The 15,873-nt window shown below is 38.0% G+C and overlaps 1 protein-coding gene across 3 annotated transcripts in view; it reads right to left on the reverse strand.

Annotated features, from left to right (window-relative positions):
• Positions 1–15,873, reverse strand: part of ccdc148 (coiled-coil domain containing 148) — a 31,264-nt gene that overhangs the window by 2,014 nt on the left and 13,377 nt on the right. For all 3 annotated transcript variants that reach the window (XM_023950639.1, XM_023950641.1, XM_023950640.1), the window contains exons 5-12: positions 15,373–15,461; positions 15,130–15,281; positions 13,950–14,045; positions 13,438–13,619; positions 12,446–12,584; positions 9,952–10,158; positions 3,783–3,923; positions 2,824–2,942 (exon numbers count right to left, since the gene is read on the reverse strand). In XM_023950639.1, the coding sequence (XP_023806407.1) occupies positions 2,824–2,942; positions 3,783–3,923; positions 9,952–10,158; positions 12,446–12,584; positions 13,438–13,619; positions 13,950–14,045; positions 15,130–15,281; positions 15,373–15,461 (1,125 nt within the window). The remainder of the gene's footprint in view (positions 1–2,823; positions 2,943–3,782; positions 3,924–9,951; positions 10,159–12,445; positions 12,585–13,437; positions 13,620–13,949; positions 14,046–15,129; positions 15,282–15,372; positions 15,462–15,873) is intronic.

Here is a 15,873-nt window from a genome sequence, read left to right on the forward strand (position 1 = left end):
CAATGGATGTGAAGTATGACACACTGCAACAGATGATTCAGGGGTGGATTTTGACTATTTCTAAAGGATGGGAAGAAAAACAGAGGAGAAAAAAAAAACTTTTTGAAAATGTAGGTGCCACGTAGAGAGACATTATTAAGACTTGTTGACATAATTTAAAATCCCACTCCAATCATCTTTTGAGGTATTTTAAAACTATTCCCAGTGGTCTTTTAATTATGATTATGCAAATTGAGCTTAATTTTCTTTTTATAGGTCCTCCATCATGAGCAAAATGCCACAAGAGCACATTAAAAACACCTAAAACATAAGAGTAGGGGCTTAATTGTGACAATGGACAAAATGAGAAGGGGTTTCTCCCCTGGACAAAAGTTTAAAAAAAATCACATTCAATAGTTATGCTTTGGCGCTGCTGAACTAAGTTATAAACATGATACCTGACTGGTTAATAAATAAAGGATCTGTTAACTTTTGCCTTTTTGTTAGACAGTTAGATATGGACAATCAGACAGAGCAGTTTTCCGTTAGTGTGTCAGCATCCATCAGACAACAGTCTTGTGAGACCGTTAGAATTGTGTAGTCTAAGTGTTGGTTTTTCATGGTTTATTATAAAATAATTTAAATCAAGTAGTAAAAGAAAAGATTTGGGAAATGTATAAAACCTTTTCAAACACAAAAAGTTGCTTTTACAGGTAGAAATGTTTTCAGAAATTCCATGTTGTCAAAGACAAAAAGGTTTGTACTTCAGTAAAGTGCGATTCCCACTGAAGTGTGCACACAGATGATGTTTTCCTTTCAAGCTTCAGCAAGTAAATCAACTTTCTGTCACCATTCACCTGATGATTTTACGGTTATGAATCTATACATTTAACACATTTTATGAGTAACTAGAGATAAAACAAAATTTAAGCAGAAGTTATTGAGAGACATATACTGACATTAAACTTATTAAGATAAGTCCATCAAGCTCTATCCACTAATGTAAGTCTTTTCCGTGTAGTGTTTTTTAAATAAAAGACGTGAGTTAAGTCAAGTCGGAACAAGGAGCTCTAACTCCTCTCAGAGGACAAGCAGTGAACCACTTTTCAGATGGGGAAACAAGGCCAAAAGTATGGAGGCTGCTGGCCTTAAGACACAAGCAAAAGGTTGTGGGAAAAGAAAAAAAGTTATTGTAAAGTCACCATGAAGCACTTTCTGGGTCATGTAAGTTGTTGTATTATTGCACACAGGAGGAGTTGGACATTTGGACCAAACTCAGCCCACCTTGATCAGCTAGAGATCCTTCTCCTTTTTGAAACACGTTTATGCTAGTAATTCAATTCAATTTTAAGCATGTAGCCCAACATTGCAACAATAGTCGTCTCAATGAGCTTCATACCGGTAATTGTATAATGAACATGAAATCATAAAGAACATAAAGTCCTAGAATTCAATTGGTAATGCCTAAACTAAACTAAACTAAACTAAACTAAACTAAACTAAACTAAACTAAACTAAACTAAACTAAACTAAACTAAACTAAACTAAACTAAACTAAACTAAACTAAACTAAACTAAACTAAACTAAACTAAAGCGGGCATCCCTGCCATTAGACCCTCCTTCTTCTCTACATTTCTGCCCACAGCAGGGTAAAGACACTAAATATAACCCCAAATTTTGCAAGAGCATTTAGAGTCTGAGTAAAAAAGGAAAGACAATGAGGGCAAACATTGCTGGAAATGAATAAATATATGTTTTTGTTGAGGAGAGGAAGAAATCGTTTTAAGTACGTAATAGAGTCAGTGTCCAGGTTTCAACCCTTGAATTTAAGTTAGAATTTAAAGTCCCACTCCGATCATCATTCGATCTATTTAAATTATTTTTCCCAGTGTAATTTGAATTATGATTATGCCGTTTTACGGCTAAATCTAAAAACCTGTTTTGTTTTCAAGGATATCGTTTCTGCAAAGCGGCTGTAGTCCAGTAGAAATGGAGTAAGCCCCCCCCCCCCCCCCCCTTTTCCATGATCCATCTGTTTACACTCTTTCCCACTGGCTTACAGTCCCACACAAACTTAACCTAATATTACCGGTGAAACAAAGATGGCGAGCAACATTGGTTCTATCCAGCCATACAGTTTTGAGCTAGATGCCAGTACGGACGAGGAAAACAAAGATGTACACGGATCCATTGGTCTACAAGTGGATGCATCATAATGGAGCACAGCAGAGAGCTTGCAGCTTGCAGTTGTAGCTTTGACGTCACAACTACAAGCTTTTTACAACGCCATTTTTATGTATACTCCTGATCATGATGGTTTGAATAAAGAAATACACAGAAATGCTATTTTAAGCTGAATTTTTTATATACATGTCCTCCATCATGAGAAAAATGCTACAACAAGATGCTAAAAACACCAAAAAATACAATTGCTACAACTGCCAAGGTGCAGCGGTAGGGCAGTCGACCCATGATCGTAAGGTTGCAGGTTCAATTCCCGCCTTGCGCGCCCATGAGTCGAAGTGTCCTTGGGCAAGACACTGAACCCCACCTTGCCTCTGGTGGTAGGTGTGCGCCTGTGTTTGGCAGTGGTGCGGCCACCAGTGTGTGAATGTGTGTGTAACTGGGTGAATGGGTCTGTGACAGTAAAAGCGCTTTGTCCTTGTAGGTAGATAAGCGCTATACAAGTATACGCCATTTACTAACAATACAATTGTCATTGGAGTGAGTCTCTTGAGAAAAAAGTAGACAAATCAAAAAACGTTTTTTTTTTTTAGATCTTGAATGTCTTTCAGGATACTGACAAACCATCGATTAATGAAAAAAAAACGGATCCAACTTACCTTTGCCTGTCCCGCCTTGCCTGTTCCTCCATGACACTCCTCAGAGCGGCAAGTCTCTCTTCCTCCCTCCGCTCCAGCGCCTCCCTCCTCTTTAGCTGTGTCAAATAAAACTGTCTTACCTGAGAAAAACAAAACAAATATTACACAAAAGTTTAAATGAATAACAGCCACACAATCACCAACTGGCTGACTCATAAAACTCTGAGGATCATCATGTCCTATTGATTGAGACAGAGCCGAAATCAGATAAGTGTAAACAGAGACAATGAGTTATTTCAATGACTCCCAGACTATTGTGCTAAATTATGGAATCCAATGAGGCCTAAATGTCCTCATTAATCAGTGCGTGTCTCAGGTTGCCCATAGTCTCCTAGCAGACCCCCGAGGAGCGAGTTAATTAAACAGCCAGGAATATGATGTTATCACACCTGTGCCTTCAGTAAACGCAGAGAAAAACATCAAAAGCCCCAAATAATTGTAACAGCATGTGCATCCAATTTGACATCCTTCAAATCAATGCAATTTATCCACCGGGTTCTTCACATTTTGATCCCATCGTGTGCATCTTAAGTAAACAAAATGCATGAACAATATGTTTACTTTAACCAAAGAGGAAGAAGCTGCACATTGCACAGCATCAACGGTGGAGATCTAAGGAAGACATCGTCCACGTTCTTGAAAGAAATGTTGCAGTGTAGTGTGCTCTCTTTTACAGAAATATGTAAACTTGTCTTGTTTTGATCAGATTTAATCATAAAAGCTGTGTATTCATCGGATTCAAGGTAAAACCAAGCTGTAACCCTTGTGCTATTCTAAGCACTTTAACATTGGGAGGTTTGTGATCTTCACTGGTGTCCATGGATTACATGAAATCCTCTTCACTTTTATCCACCTTTGTCATGGTATGGATAACACGTCAATGTAACGGTGGGGTCTTAGGATAGTACAAGTAGACTTACCTTTTCCTTGTGCTGCATCCTGACTGCATCTTCCTTCTCTTTCTCCCTCTTTAGCTTCACTTTCTCTTCCTCTTGTTGTCTTGCTGCTACAGCTGCCTCCAGCTTTGCCACCTCTTCCTGCTGGGCCCGCCACTGTTGCAGCTACAAACACACAAGATTATTGTCAATCGGCAGCTGCTCCTAAAGAATTACACGGAGACAACTGGCTGACAAAGTGCAGCATGAATTCCAGAGGTGACAGAAGCGCTTTTTTCACTTCATGCTAAATCCCCTTGGGATCCATCAAAGCACTGAAGAAATAGAGAAATGCTGTGTTTCATATGTGAAAAAAATCTTAGAGCGTGAAATCCTTATTCATTTGTTCATTTAATACATTTCAAATAATATCAAAATCTCAAGGCGTTGAGAGATGCATTTAGATAATGTTCCAAAGCCTTTTGCCCAACAGCAGCCAGGTTTGGCTCTGGCAGTCCAGGGACCCCTAAATGGATACAGCAGGTTAAGAAAATGGACGGATGAAGTGGCCAGGTTTAAAAGTCCTGCGTTGAAGTAAAGAAATAAATGCTTTCCCTGCACATTTTTTTTACACAACACCTAATGCTAGGGAAGGAGTGAGCGAAGGGTTAGTTATGGGAGCAGCTTCTCGCTGATCTGCTGGGTGTTGAAGTGTGGCATTCCGACTTGAGAGACGGATTTGCAGATCTTTCAGCAGAGAGCGTAGAAACCCCCAAAGGAATAAGTTGAAAATGAGCTTGGCCTCACACACATTAGCACCCGTCGTTATCATCAAGTCAATTGCGTTTAATAGTCCTCCTGAAGCAGCAGCAGCTGCTGTGTGTTTGAAAAGGGACTTTAAAAATGATCCACCGTCTAATCCTCTCCTACTTAACACTGTTAAACCCCAAGATAAAACGTTTTCTCTTTTAAAAATCATAATATTTCTACATAATCACTTTCAGTAAAATGTTTCTTACTGAAATCACAGGCAGCATGTCAGTCCTCAGTGGCTAAGTTGAGAAAAAAAATGAAGATGTAAAAAGACATTAATGCTGGCGTTCACTAATTTTACCTGGAAAGCCAAAGTCCAATGTTTTGTTTATCACTGCGTCTTAGCATGTAAATTGCGTTTATTTTATTTAATGTGCTAATTTAAACAAGCGCAAAATTGATTCACATTACAACTGACAATCACTGAAAAACAAACTAAATCTACTAAACCTTTAATTCACTTCAGTTTTAGCATCAATAAAATGCTAAAAGGCTTTGTGGGTATTTCTAGTCACAATGAAGCTTGATTATCAACTGCAGTTTCATCTTGATACTTACGGTAATTTTTCAAATTAATTTAAGCAAAAGAAAGTAACATACTAAAGACATTTGCAATGCTTCACTAAAGCAGTGTGATGTGTGATACTTGAAGGTGTGGGAGCAACAAATTCCACTACTTTAAAAAAAATAAAAAAACGGAAAAATCCCATCTTTAGGGTTTTGAACTGTACAGTTGAAAGCAGATCCCAGAACCAGACCTGATTCCTGCATTTGAGTTCTCTGCAACTAAACACATTTTGAAGTGGTCCAAACAATTTAAGGAAATACTTTTTTTTCCGACAACATGACAAGCATGCACAAACAATCAAAGCATTCACATAACTTGATTCTAATTAAGATAAATGTCTTTATCACCCAGACCAGGGATGGGCAAACTTTTTTACTCTTGGGCCACAAAGAGTTCTAAAAGGGCTGGACCAGGACAATATCCATGGAGTGTTTTGGTAATCCATATCATGAGAGAGATAAAAATATAGTTTCTGAACAAAAACATGCTTTAATTTGGATTAAAACTGAACATTTTTGGAGATTTTGTTTCAATACTTTGACTTTGTTCTCATTTTAGAGCCAATTGCACCAATGGGTTGATGTCAATCAGGGAAAAACACAAACTTGAAAAACACAAACAGAAATGCTGCGTTCAGGTGGCGATGGAATGATCGGAAAAATGCCTGTTTGGCTGATAAAACACACTTATAGGTCAGAAAGACATCAAATCTTCCAACACCAAATGAATGCAAAAATAACTTTATGAACCTCGACAAAGGTCAATGTACAGTACTTGTAGTGCACCATCTATGGAAAGATACTAGAATTATAGGGAAAATAAAAAAATCAATAAGGAATATCTCATTTCTTCCAGTTTGAAGGGCCAGATTAAATTGCTTAATGGTTTGCCCCCCCCTGACCCAGACCCAGGAGAATGTAAATAGTGTTTTTTTTTTTGACGTTTTAAACCTTTAAATTGTTATCATGATGTCTTAAAGTTAGCAGTTACAGGACATATTAAAAACGATTTTGCAGCATGAAATCACATAGGATGGCAGCATAACAGGTTCTGATATAAAACATATTGAGAGGACATGGTGTGACTTGCTGCTGATGCAGAGATGAAACAGGAATTTTACACAACACAAAGAATAAAATGGCATTATAATCAGCATATTTGTCGCTAGAATCTCAATTCCTGGGGAATTTAAATGGAATTGGGACTCCATCCTTTTTCATGGCAGCAAAAAAGAAGAAGAAGAAGAAGAAGAAGAAGGCGTTGGGAGATGTCAGAATGACAAAAGAATGATAGTGTTTTTATCTGGGCGCTGCAGCCCGCTCAAAGCTTTTGTTAGCATCGCTGCACAATTAAATCTCTTCTGTTGGGGGCGTTGCAGCAACTCTGGAACTTTTCTTGCCGTGTGCCACTCAATGACAAGCCTTCAATATACATATGAAACATAAAGTGTGAACAGATTAAATATAAACTGATGAAAAACAGCAAGTCTTCTGTGGAAAATGAAGCATCACTCCTCCACATGTGCGACCACTCGACTCGGGTAGCGTTATTACACAAGGCTGGAAAATCTGCCTAGAACTAATGTCCATTATGAGATGACAAAAAAGGAAACCATGTAATTATAGTTATAGTCCCGCAGCTGGCAGAATCAGAAATTCTCTGTGGTTCTTTACCCTGGAAAGAAGAAAATCTGCACACATGACTCATTAACTCTTCAGAGAGCTGTCAGCTCTGACCTTGCATGGCTCACGCTGATATCAACTACCAAGGGAACACTGAGGACATGCAGACATGCTGCCCAGAGAACACCCTCACTACCGACTGAAACACACGTTGAATAAATTTACCAGCGCAAATATATTTATTTTCCATGTCCACGACTGTCGGAATAAAAAAGAAAAAATCCCTCCTCTCTTTATTGTTCCGTCGCTTGCCCTGCTGGCCTTCTCATCTCCTCAACACCTGAACATGTTGCAACAATCTGTCATCCCTCCAGGCTCGATTCACTCATGAGGAAAACACAATCACTCATCAAAGACGCCTGGGGGCGAGATATAAGGAGGAGGTAAAATGAAGGCAAAGACAAAATAAAAGCCTGGAATGAACAACAAAATCAAGAACAATACCGGCTAATTAAAGCAGCCAGAATAGCACCAAACAAACGGCTAATGAGTTGAAAAGAAGAGCCTGTCTTTCAGCGATAAAATGCAGCGAGATGAGAAATGTCTCAGGCATGAAATTCAGACTCGATGTTTCAATCGTCCATCTTATTTCATCCTTGCCAAAGCGTGGCACCCCCTGCTCTTAAACTGTGCATCACAGCTGTCATGTGTCACCCATATCCCCACACATGGATCCAGCAGATTCTTTGGTTGTCAAAAAGAAGTCTGTGTGACAAGTCAGAAATAAATCATCTTGGATTTTCTCCTCTTCTTACAACCCCCACCCCCTCCCCTGAAGAGTGTCACACAGCAACAAACTGTCTTGCTTCCAAACAAAAGGTCTGGATTGACCAAAAATCGCTTTTGTGTGTTCTCATCTGGACTAAAATATCAAATGAAGACAGTTGTCTGGGGGAAAAATGAACTTCTTATAATAGTCTCTAATTTTCCAAGTGTTTAACAGAGCTAAATGCAGCCATTATATGTTGGAAAAGTAACCTTTTTACTTAAACCATGGCTATGAGCCACTCTTAAATTGCAGTCCATAAAATATACATTTATATGCACTTCCCCATCAGTAACTCTTGACCCAAATCTCATTGTAATACAGGCAGTGTTTTATACAATATTAACTCATACCACTGCTGCCAGAGCAGCCAGGTTCAGCTTAACATCCCACAAATGTTGGAGTCACAGAAGCAAATGGAAGAAGTATCTATTTTGGTTCACTAGTTATACAGTAGGCCATTGTGCTACAATCAAAATAGCAGTGAAAAAAAGTGAGTGGACGCCATTAAAGGTAAATGAGAACTGGACTGAACAACCACTTCTCCCTCGCATTCCAAACAGGAAGTACCTGTTGGTCCAAAAAAAAAACAAAAATAAAAAATACAAATCCCATCCCACTTCTATTGACTAATCATTAGATTTTTTTTTAGAGCGTGAAATCAAATACAAAACAGCCATTACTCAGTCATTATGTTCGTCAGAATAATCATCCTTACTTCTTTATTAACAAGTTTTTGCTAATCCTCATTTTTTCATGATATTTGTGATGTAGTGTAAGTTATTCAAGATATATACTGACTGATCAGATGCCTTTATAAAATGATTGACAGAAGATTCTCCCGAGCCTGCTTTCAGTGGAAGGGCTGTAGCCTTCTAACATGCTCACTCCTGATTGGAGAGAGGGGTTGCCATAGAAATGCAGATGGACCAATCACGGCTTACTATAGAGAAATAGAGAAAAAGCTTTTAGCCAGTCAAAAATATTTGTCAGAATAACTGTTCTTGCTCTTGTACCTTTTTTCAACATGTTCTCCCTTATCCTAATTTGCATTTTGCTGAAAAGCCCTAAACATTTTCCTAAAAAAGCCACAAAAACCAAGCTGTAAACATCTCATGCCTGCAGTGTCTTTGTCAGCATCCTTGTTTTTAATTGTGTGACAATTCATAAGCATTTGTATCTGATAAAAACCCCATACATTTGACACTTTCACATAATTCTAGAAACCTACTTTTGAGGTAAGGACTACAAACTGAACCTCATTCAGAATTTATCAGACGTAGATTTACTTGCTCTGCATGTCATAATTTCATCCTCAACATAAGCGGCTACTCCTGCAGATCCAATTCTACCTTATAATGGCACCTTGAAAATATCCTCTTGTTCTTTCAGCCCATGCAGTTCGGCTCTTTTTGAATATTAACATTTGGATTTGGTTTTAGATCAAGCAGTGAGGATTAAAACCCTCAAGGGCTTTTACAACTGTATATTTTATCGAAATTTTACACACGCAGCAGGAGCGTCAAAGGTTTTCCGACCGTAGAGGTTCACAAAAGTGTTTTTTGCTTGATGATGACAACAGGAAGCATTTAAAGGAAAATGAAATCACAGCTTCTTTTGGAAAAAAATGTTCTTTAGTTTTAGCTTTCAGGGCTGATGCAGCTTTTTATAAAAGGCAAAAATGTAATTACGTGTGCCGCAGCAACTTATCAGTGGTCCAAGTCTTATCATAGTCCTATCATTGTAATTTAATATTCAAAAGGCATATTAAATTCTGGAAGCACACCTCAGAAGGAGCAAACTATCTGTTAAACTGCCTAACTTTTTCTATGGATCTAAGGCTTACCTTTAAAATCCCTAACCATAGCCGATTCACACTAAAAATAAGGAATAAATGAACCAAAATAGTTTTAAAAAGAAATAAAAACACTCAACAGATCTTAAACCTTCAACTTTGTACCAACATAGCTGAAAAGAATACATGTAGTCATACAAAATACAAATTCAATTTGTTTAGGACTGGTAATCATCAGATGAATCTGTTATGTCACTGTGAACTATAGCCCTCCTCAGAGACAGAAGCATCATGTTTGCAAAAGCCTCCTTATTATCTTGTTTGCATGCACAGCCCGTCCCAAGTGGCAGCTAAAGCAGGAGCTGCTGTCAGGCAGCTTGGTGGAAAACACAGCCTCATCAGCAGATGTACTGCACGCTAAATGGAAGGTGCTGTACAGATCACAACATTAACAGCTGATAATGTAAAATGACTGTAAAAGAAAGTGTTTGTTCCAGTTTAAAGATGAACACTTTGTCTGATTTTAAGTTAAAAATCAAGAAAAAAAAAAGCGTAAGAAAAATCTGTGAAGGTGTAAATGGAATATTAACTTTTTCTCTGAGGTGTAGGCAGATCTCCTGCTGGTGCCGGCGGTCCCTGTGGAGCTGCAGCTCCTTGAGGTGAGCATCTTTTGCCTCCTGTAGGGTGACCAGGGCTCTGGCCAGCAGCTCCTCCAGGTCTCTCTGCCACTGCTGCATCACAACTTTCAGCTGTGTCTGGGTGAAGCGCTGCGAGTCCCACAAACGCTCATGCTCCACCTGGACAATGGACAGGACATTGCAGCACCAACACTTACAATACATAAGTATATTTATGGGCGGACTACAAAATATTTCACCAGATCAAAACCTGAAAGGCTAGCATGAAGAGCATCGTGTTTATACAACTAAACTAACGGTAACACGTGATTTATGCAGCAAATCGAAGATGTGTTAAAAGATATTTACAAGCACAACTTTCTGACACAGTCTGTATTATTGGAAGGCGTTCCATAGAGACACCTCTGTTCCAAATCTAACTTTTGTTGGATAAAATTCTTTTACTTAGTTGTGAAACATCCTGAAGGAAAACAGTGTTTTTCTGTGTGAGACTGCCCATAGCTATTCATCATTGTGTCAGCGCTCTCACAGGCTGCCCCACTTGGCTGCCTCGTTGGAACAGAGGAAATGATATTCATCTAAGGGCTAATAGCGGCTAACTGACAGTGTGAAGGCATTAGACACCTGACTGCTTTTATTGAAAATGAGTGAGCTGACAGACCTGCCAATGGAACAGGAGTGCCGGTGTCAGAGAAGCATGTCCTGCTTATTAACATGCAACTTTAAGAACTCTGGGATTCACCCGTCATACTTCACTTTGCCTTGCCCTCACCTTCGCCACCCCCGTCTTTCCTGTGTTACTGTACGAGTGTGCACAAAAGACGTCAGCAGTTCTGGGTACACGTACTGTTATGTTTGCACATGTTGTGCAATGAGCTCTTGACTGTCGTACACAGTAAGAATGTGGACATTGGGACAATGCTGTGCACACACAGTTTCTCTGTTTGAAGAGTGCTGCCCTCATAAGCACATTACAAATTAAAGGAACAAGCAACAACAAAAGGGTAAGTGAGCTGTTCCTGCTCTGGGCATCGCACATTATAAAAGAAATCCTGCTGTAGCATTTCCTTACTTGCTGCCAATGTTTTTTCGTTTTGTTATTGTTTTTAAACACCAATATATCCCCAACCAGCAGAGGGAGCTCTTGACTCAAAGTAAGCTGAGGTATCTGTCAGCAACATTCAAACTGGTTCAACTTCAGGTCAACAAAAAAACACAATATTTAAGTCTACAAGCTGCAACATGCAAGATTGCTCTTTGCTAAGATGGCAAAACTCCCTTGGATTACACTTGAAAGGTGCTGCAAGAAAGTATTTGCTCAGAATATTTTGGGTAAAATAGGGCAAATAAAGTAGTACTTAACAGAAACGTTATGCCTCTAATCCCATTGTTAGTAGTTTCACTGCAAAAGCACAAGCAATAAAAGCAAAATGCAATAAAATAAACTTTGATCAAGGCAATCCCTTTGTTATTCTTGCTAGACTGTAAAGACTTGCCCTAGAACAATGTAATAACAAAGATTTGGGAACAATTTTCAGCAAAATGTTATCACTCCAACTGAAATGGCCATTTTGGATGCTAAATAGAAACATAAATGTTTGTATTATTTATCTTTATTTACAAAATTGGCTCCTAAAAAGTCCAAACTCTGCCAGAAAAGCAGGACCTCTCATATCATTGGGGTTTCAGTTCAGCAATCCACAGTTCAAGCTGGTTAGCAGGCCAGTTTAATTAAGACTAATGGCAGAATTTGGTGGAATCAGAGCCGTGCCGGCACTGATTTCATTCCTGAGAGAGTGTGGAGAAAGACATCTGTCCTCCTCGCAGTACCCCCGAGGCTGAACGAGCACGGCTCTAAATGCAGCACCCAGCTGGAACTGAAACGGTTCCTGAATGTGGGTGAGGGAGGAGAGAGGGCCTGGCTGTTGTCATGGCAATGCTTAGAGGTGGCGAGCTCGAATTGTCCACAGTGGGCGAAATGGCACATCCTGCAGTTTGCTAAGCAAATCATTGTCCAGGTGTATCAGTCTGCTCAGGCAACGAAGCTACATTGACCAGGGAGGCTGCGAGTCACACTGCAGGACCACCTCTGACGGGGGGGTTCTTTTTTAGATGAGTCTGCATAAATGTCCATGGAAATGTGGAACTAAGATTTAGTTGATGAACAAGCCACATAACTAACATGTTTATTGATCTGCGGATGATTTCACTGGATATTCTCAGGAAGAGTCAACTTAAAGAACATCTGTATCACCAGATCAGTCAGGGAGAAGTCATTTCACTCTGTAATTCTCTGAAATATACCTGCATGTTTACTACATTCCCAGCAAAGACTTCTGGGTAAGACTGTCTGTGCATGCTGTGCACTCACTGATATTTCAGCTTGATAAACTTTAGTTTTATTTAATAAGCCACTGGGGACATGTCATTTTTCCTTCCCACTAACCAGTTCCTGTCTTGTTTTCCCAGGGAACAGCCTCCGCATCATGTCCATGCAGAGGGCTCTGTGTCTGGGTATCTCCTGTGTGTACATGGACTCCACAAACTGGAAAAGATGATGGTCATCGGAACACCAGCCACAACACCTGAAATCATTTCAGTGCAGAATACACAAAAAATAAATATTTTAAATTTCTTTTTATTTTTAATTTATAAGAGTGATTTATAATCAAACTCACATAAGGAATAAAGCAGCTTAAGTGACTGTGGATCCATAATGTAGATCAATTTTACTGCGTTTAGAACTGTGTTCTGCTTTCAACTCAAACTATTTATAAACGGAGCAGACAAAGTGTATTGGCAGATATTTAATTTGACTAGTTTAAATTCTGTTGTAAATTCTCGCGATTATGATCCTTTTCGGATCGTTTTGGATGTTTTTACAGCGTTTTTTCTTATACTTTCAGCGTTTCCTATCAAACTCATATCAAACCATTCAGAAAATTCCTCCTTGTACTTTTAGTTTTGCTGTCTATTATAACTACAAGAGCAAGAGGTTGTATTAGGGTCATTAGTGATGAAAAGGAAAAGCTTCAAATTCTTTGAAACGCTGTGCTCTTTTGAAGCAAAATGTTTAGAAGACATTCAGCTATATAGAACATTAAACCATGAAAAAACTAAGCAGCTATTTGTCTTTTTATTTGTTTTTTTTTCTAGATTTAAAAGTTAATTCATAGCTACATCCGTTACCACTACATTAGGTAAAGGATAAATAATCAAGTATTCACCCTTTGTAGGTATCATACACATTTTATGGCTCGTCTTTCATAAATGTAACTATTAAATGTTTCTTATTTTCAGATAATTTAACCAACAGTGAGAATCTTTACCTCCTATTATCCTTGTTTGATCAGCGTGAAGGACTTATGAAACAAAGTAAAGTGTCTATCCAGGCTTTCAGTCACAGAAAAACTTGACTTCTACCGAATTAAAATGTACCTGTCTGTGTTTTGAAGTTGCTCCTGCAAACTCTGCAGCCTATTCCTGTAGCTCTCTGACATGGACTGGAAGGCTTGGATCAGTGATTCCTTCAGCTCTGGGTAAGGGCAGTCTGCATCCAAAACTTCTCTGGGAACTTTGTCGAAGTTTACCAAAATATCTGAGGAACTACAAAAATATTTCTACAAAAAGAGAAGAAAGCACAACTATTTTGAAGTATGGGATAATATGAACGCTCAAAGTTATTTTGCAGTTTTGTAACCTGAAATGATAATATGAGAATAAGATTACAATCATATATTGCCCAATATTCGATTAATAAAAAAAAAATATTTAAGGACAATTCCCTATCTCTGGAAGTATTTCTTTATTTTATGGTACAGAAATATATTTATAAAGTTTAAACTCAAGTATTCCCCATCATGTACTATGAAATAAAAGAACAGAGTATATGCAAGCAGACATGTCTGATTCAAATAATACAGAAACTCTAAAGAGGTGTGTAAAAATACCTGTAAATAAAGGCTCCCGATCTCTTCTTCAGTGTCCTGCTGCTCCTCATGGAGATGTGCAATTGTGACTTCCTGATGATTTCTCATAGTCTTTATCTGGTTGATCATTATTAAAATCAGAAAAATATACATTCATATTTGTGTAGTTGATGGAAAATACTCATAAATGTGTTGGTAATACACATGAGCAATCCATGAATTCAAGTTAGGCAAGTTTGAAACAAGAACAATAAAGTAGTTGGTCAATTAAAAAAGTAAGAAATAAATAATTTAACATTGTGAAACTACAAATTACATTTTCAAGATAAACTTTAGTTGCAAATCACAAAAAAGTATGTGACATACCTTACAGATTCATTGACTTTAAGGATCTCAAAAATCACAGTACCCAGTTACATTTTTTTTCAAAAGTAACACACAAAAGTTATTTTTGCATTTGTTTTTATAATTTACGACATTTTTGCTTTGGAAAAAAATCTATCCTGATTTTTTTCTTTTTTTTTATGACTACCTTACTTAAAAGAAAAGCAGATAAGACACAAAATGAGGGAACCAAACAAAAGGTTAATAAAAAACAAATAAGCCGAGGTTTTGGGCCAACAGAAGAAGCTCATGGGAAAGAAACCAGCATTTGTGAACAACTCAAAGCTGACAAAATGTCGAGAAGATGATTCACTCAACCGCGGCCCCCTTTTTTAAGACCCTGGATAACTCTTTAAGCACACAGTTCATCTTTTGAACACAGAAAACCCCTCAAAGAGTCGAAGGCAGAGCTGGTGACTTAGAGACTCTTAAACAGAGATCCATGAATGGCAATTAAAGTTTTGAAGAAGATAAATTCACAGCATAAAAACAAGAGTTTAAACGTCTGATTGATGTGAGACTGAATAGCTTGAACTTATAGAAGGTTCACACAACTAAAATTCACAAGGCAGAACACACAGGGTTAAGCATCAGATGGCTAAATGGCAGAAATTGACTGAAATTGGTTTTGTTTTTGTGGTAAAACTATTATTTAAAAAAAAACTATTTTCTCTTTCTATCAGGTGCAATGAAAATATGAACATCTTTGAAAACGCTGTACATTCTGTCTGCAAATTTAAGGCAAATTAAGTTCATGAGGAAAAGAAAAAACTTGTAGACACTTGAACGCAGTCTTTTTAATTTTTGACACAAATACCTGCATTTTTACTGCTTCCAGGTGTCCTAAATGTTCACTGGGTGGTTGTTGTAGTCCTTCGTACAATCTGAGGCGCAGCTCGTCTCTCAGCTGCTGAACAGGCTCCATAGTGGCTCTCCTGAAATCCTCCCGTTCCCTCATAAGAGACAGTCCTAAAACACATTTTTTACAACCTTCATGGACTATAATAAACAAACAAAAAAGCTTGACCTGTTTTATCCAAACTCTACTGGTTTAGTTTACCATATTCTTGAAGAGAGAACAGGCCAGTGTTTGCACTGTTTGGCTCGATCTTCTCCAGAAAATCCTGGAGGGCGTCCTCAGCCTGCTGCCTGTTTTATGAGAGATAAAGGCGACCCATAAAAACAGAACGATTACTTTCTTCAAATGTTTACAAAAAAACAAACACTAAGGGCTTTTTGTATAGATATCTACTATTACTACAGACATAGTAAAATTAGTGTTGGCTCAGAAAGTTATTTTAACCACAACATTGAATACAATTTAAAACATGACAGAATATTTGTTACACAGAAGCCTAAGATCTAAATCTAAAACCATGTCAACAAATCCATGTTAAGAGCTCTACAACTGTATACCTAAATACTATTAAATGCCAATGTTTAGGGTTATAAAAAAATATTTAAAAAAAATTTATATATTAAAAAGACTACATGTCTGGGTTTTGAACTGTTTATAAAATTTACTGTAGTTACACTTTTGTAAAAAAAAAAAAAAAAACAC

Source organism: Oryzias latipes, chromosome 21, assembly GCF_002234675.1.
Source record: "Oryzias latipes chromosome 21, ASM223467v1".
Lineage (NCBI taxonomy): Eukaryota > Metazoa > Chordata > Actinopteri > Beloniformes > Adrianichthyidae > Oryzias > Oryzias latipes.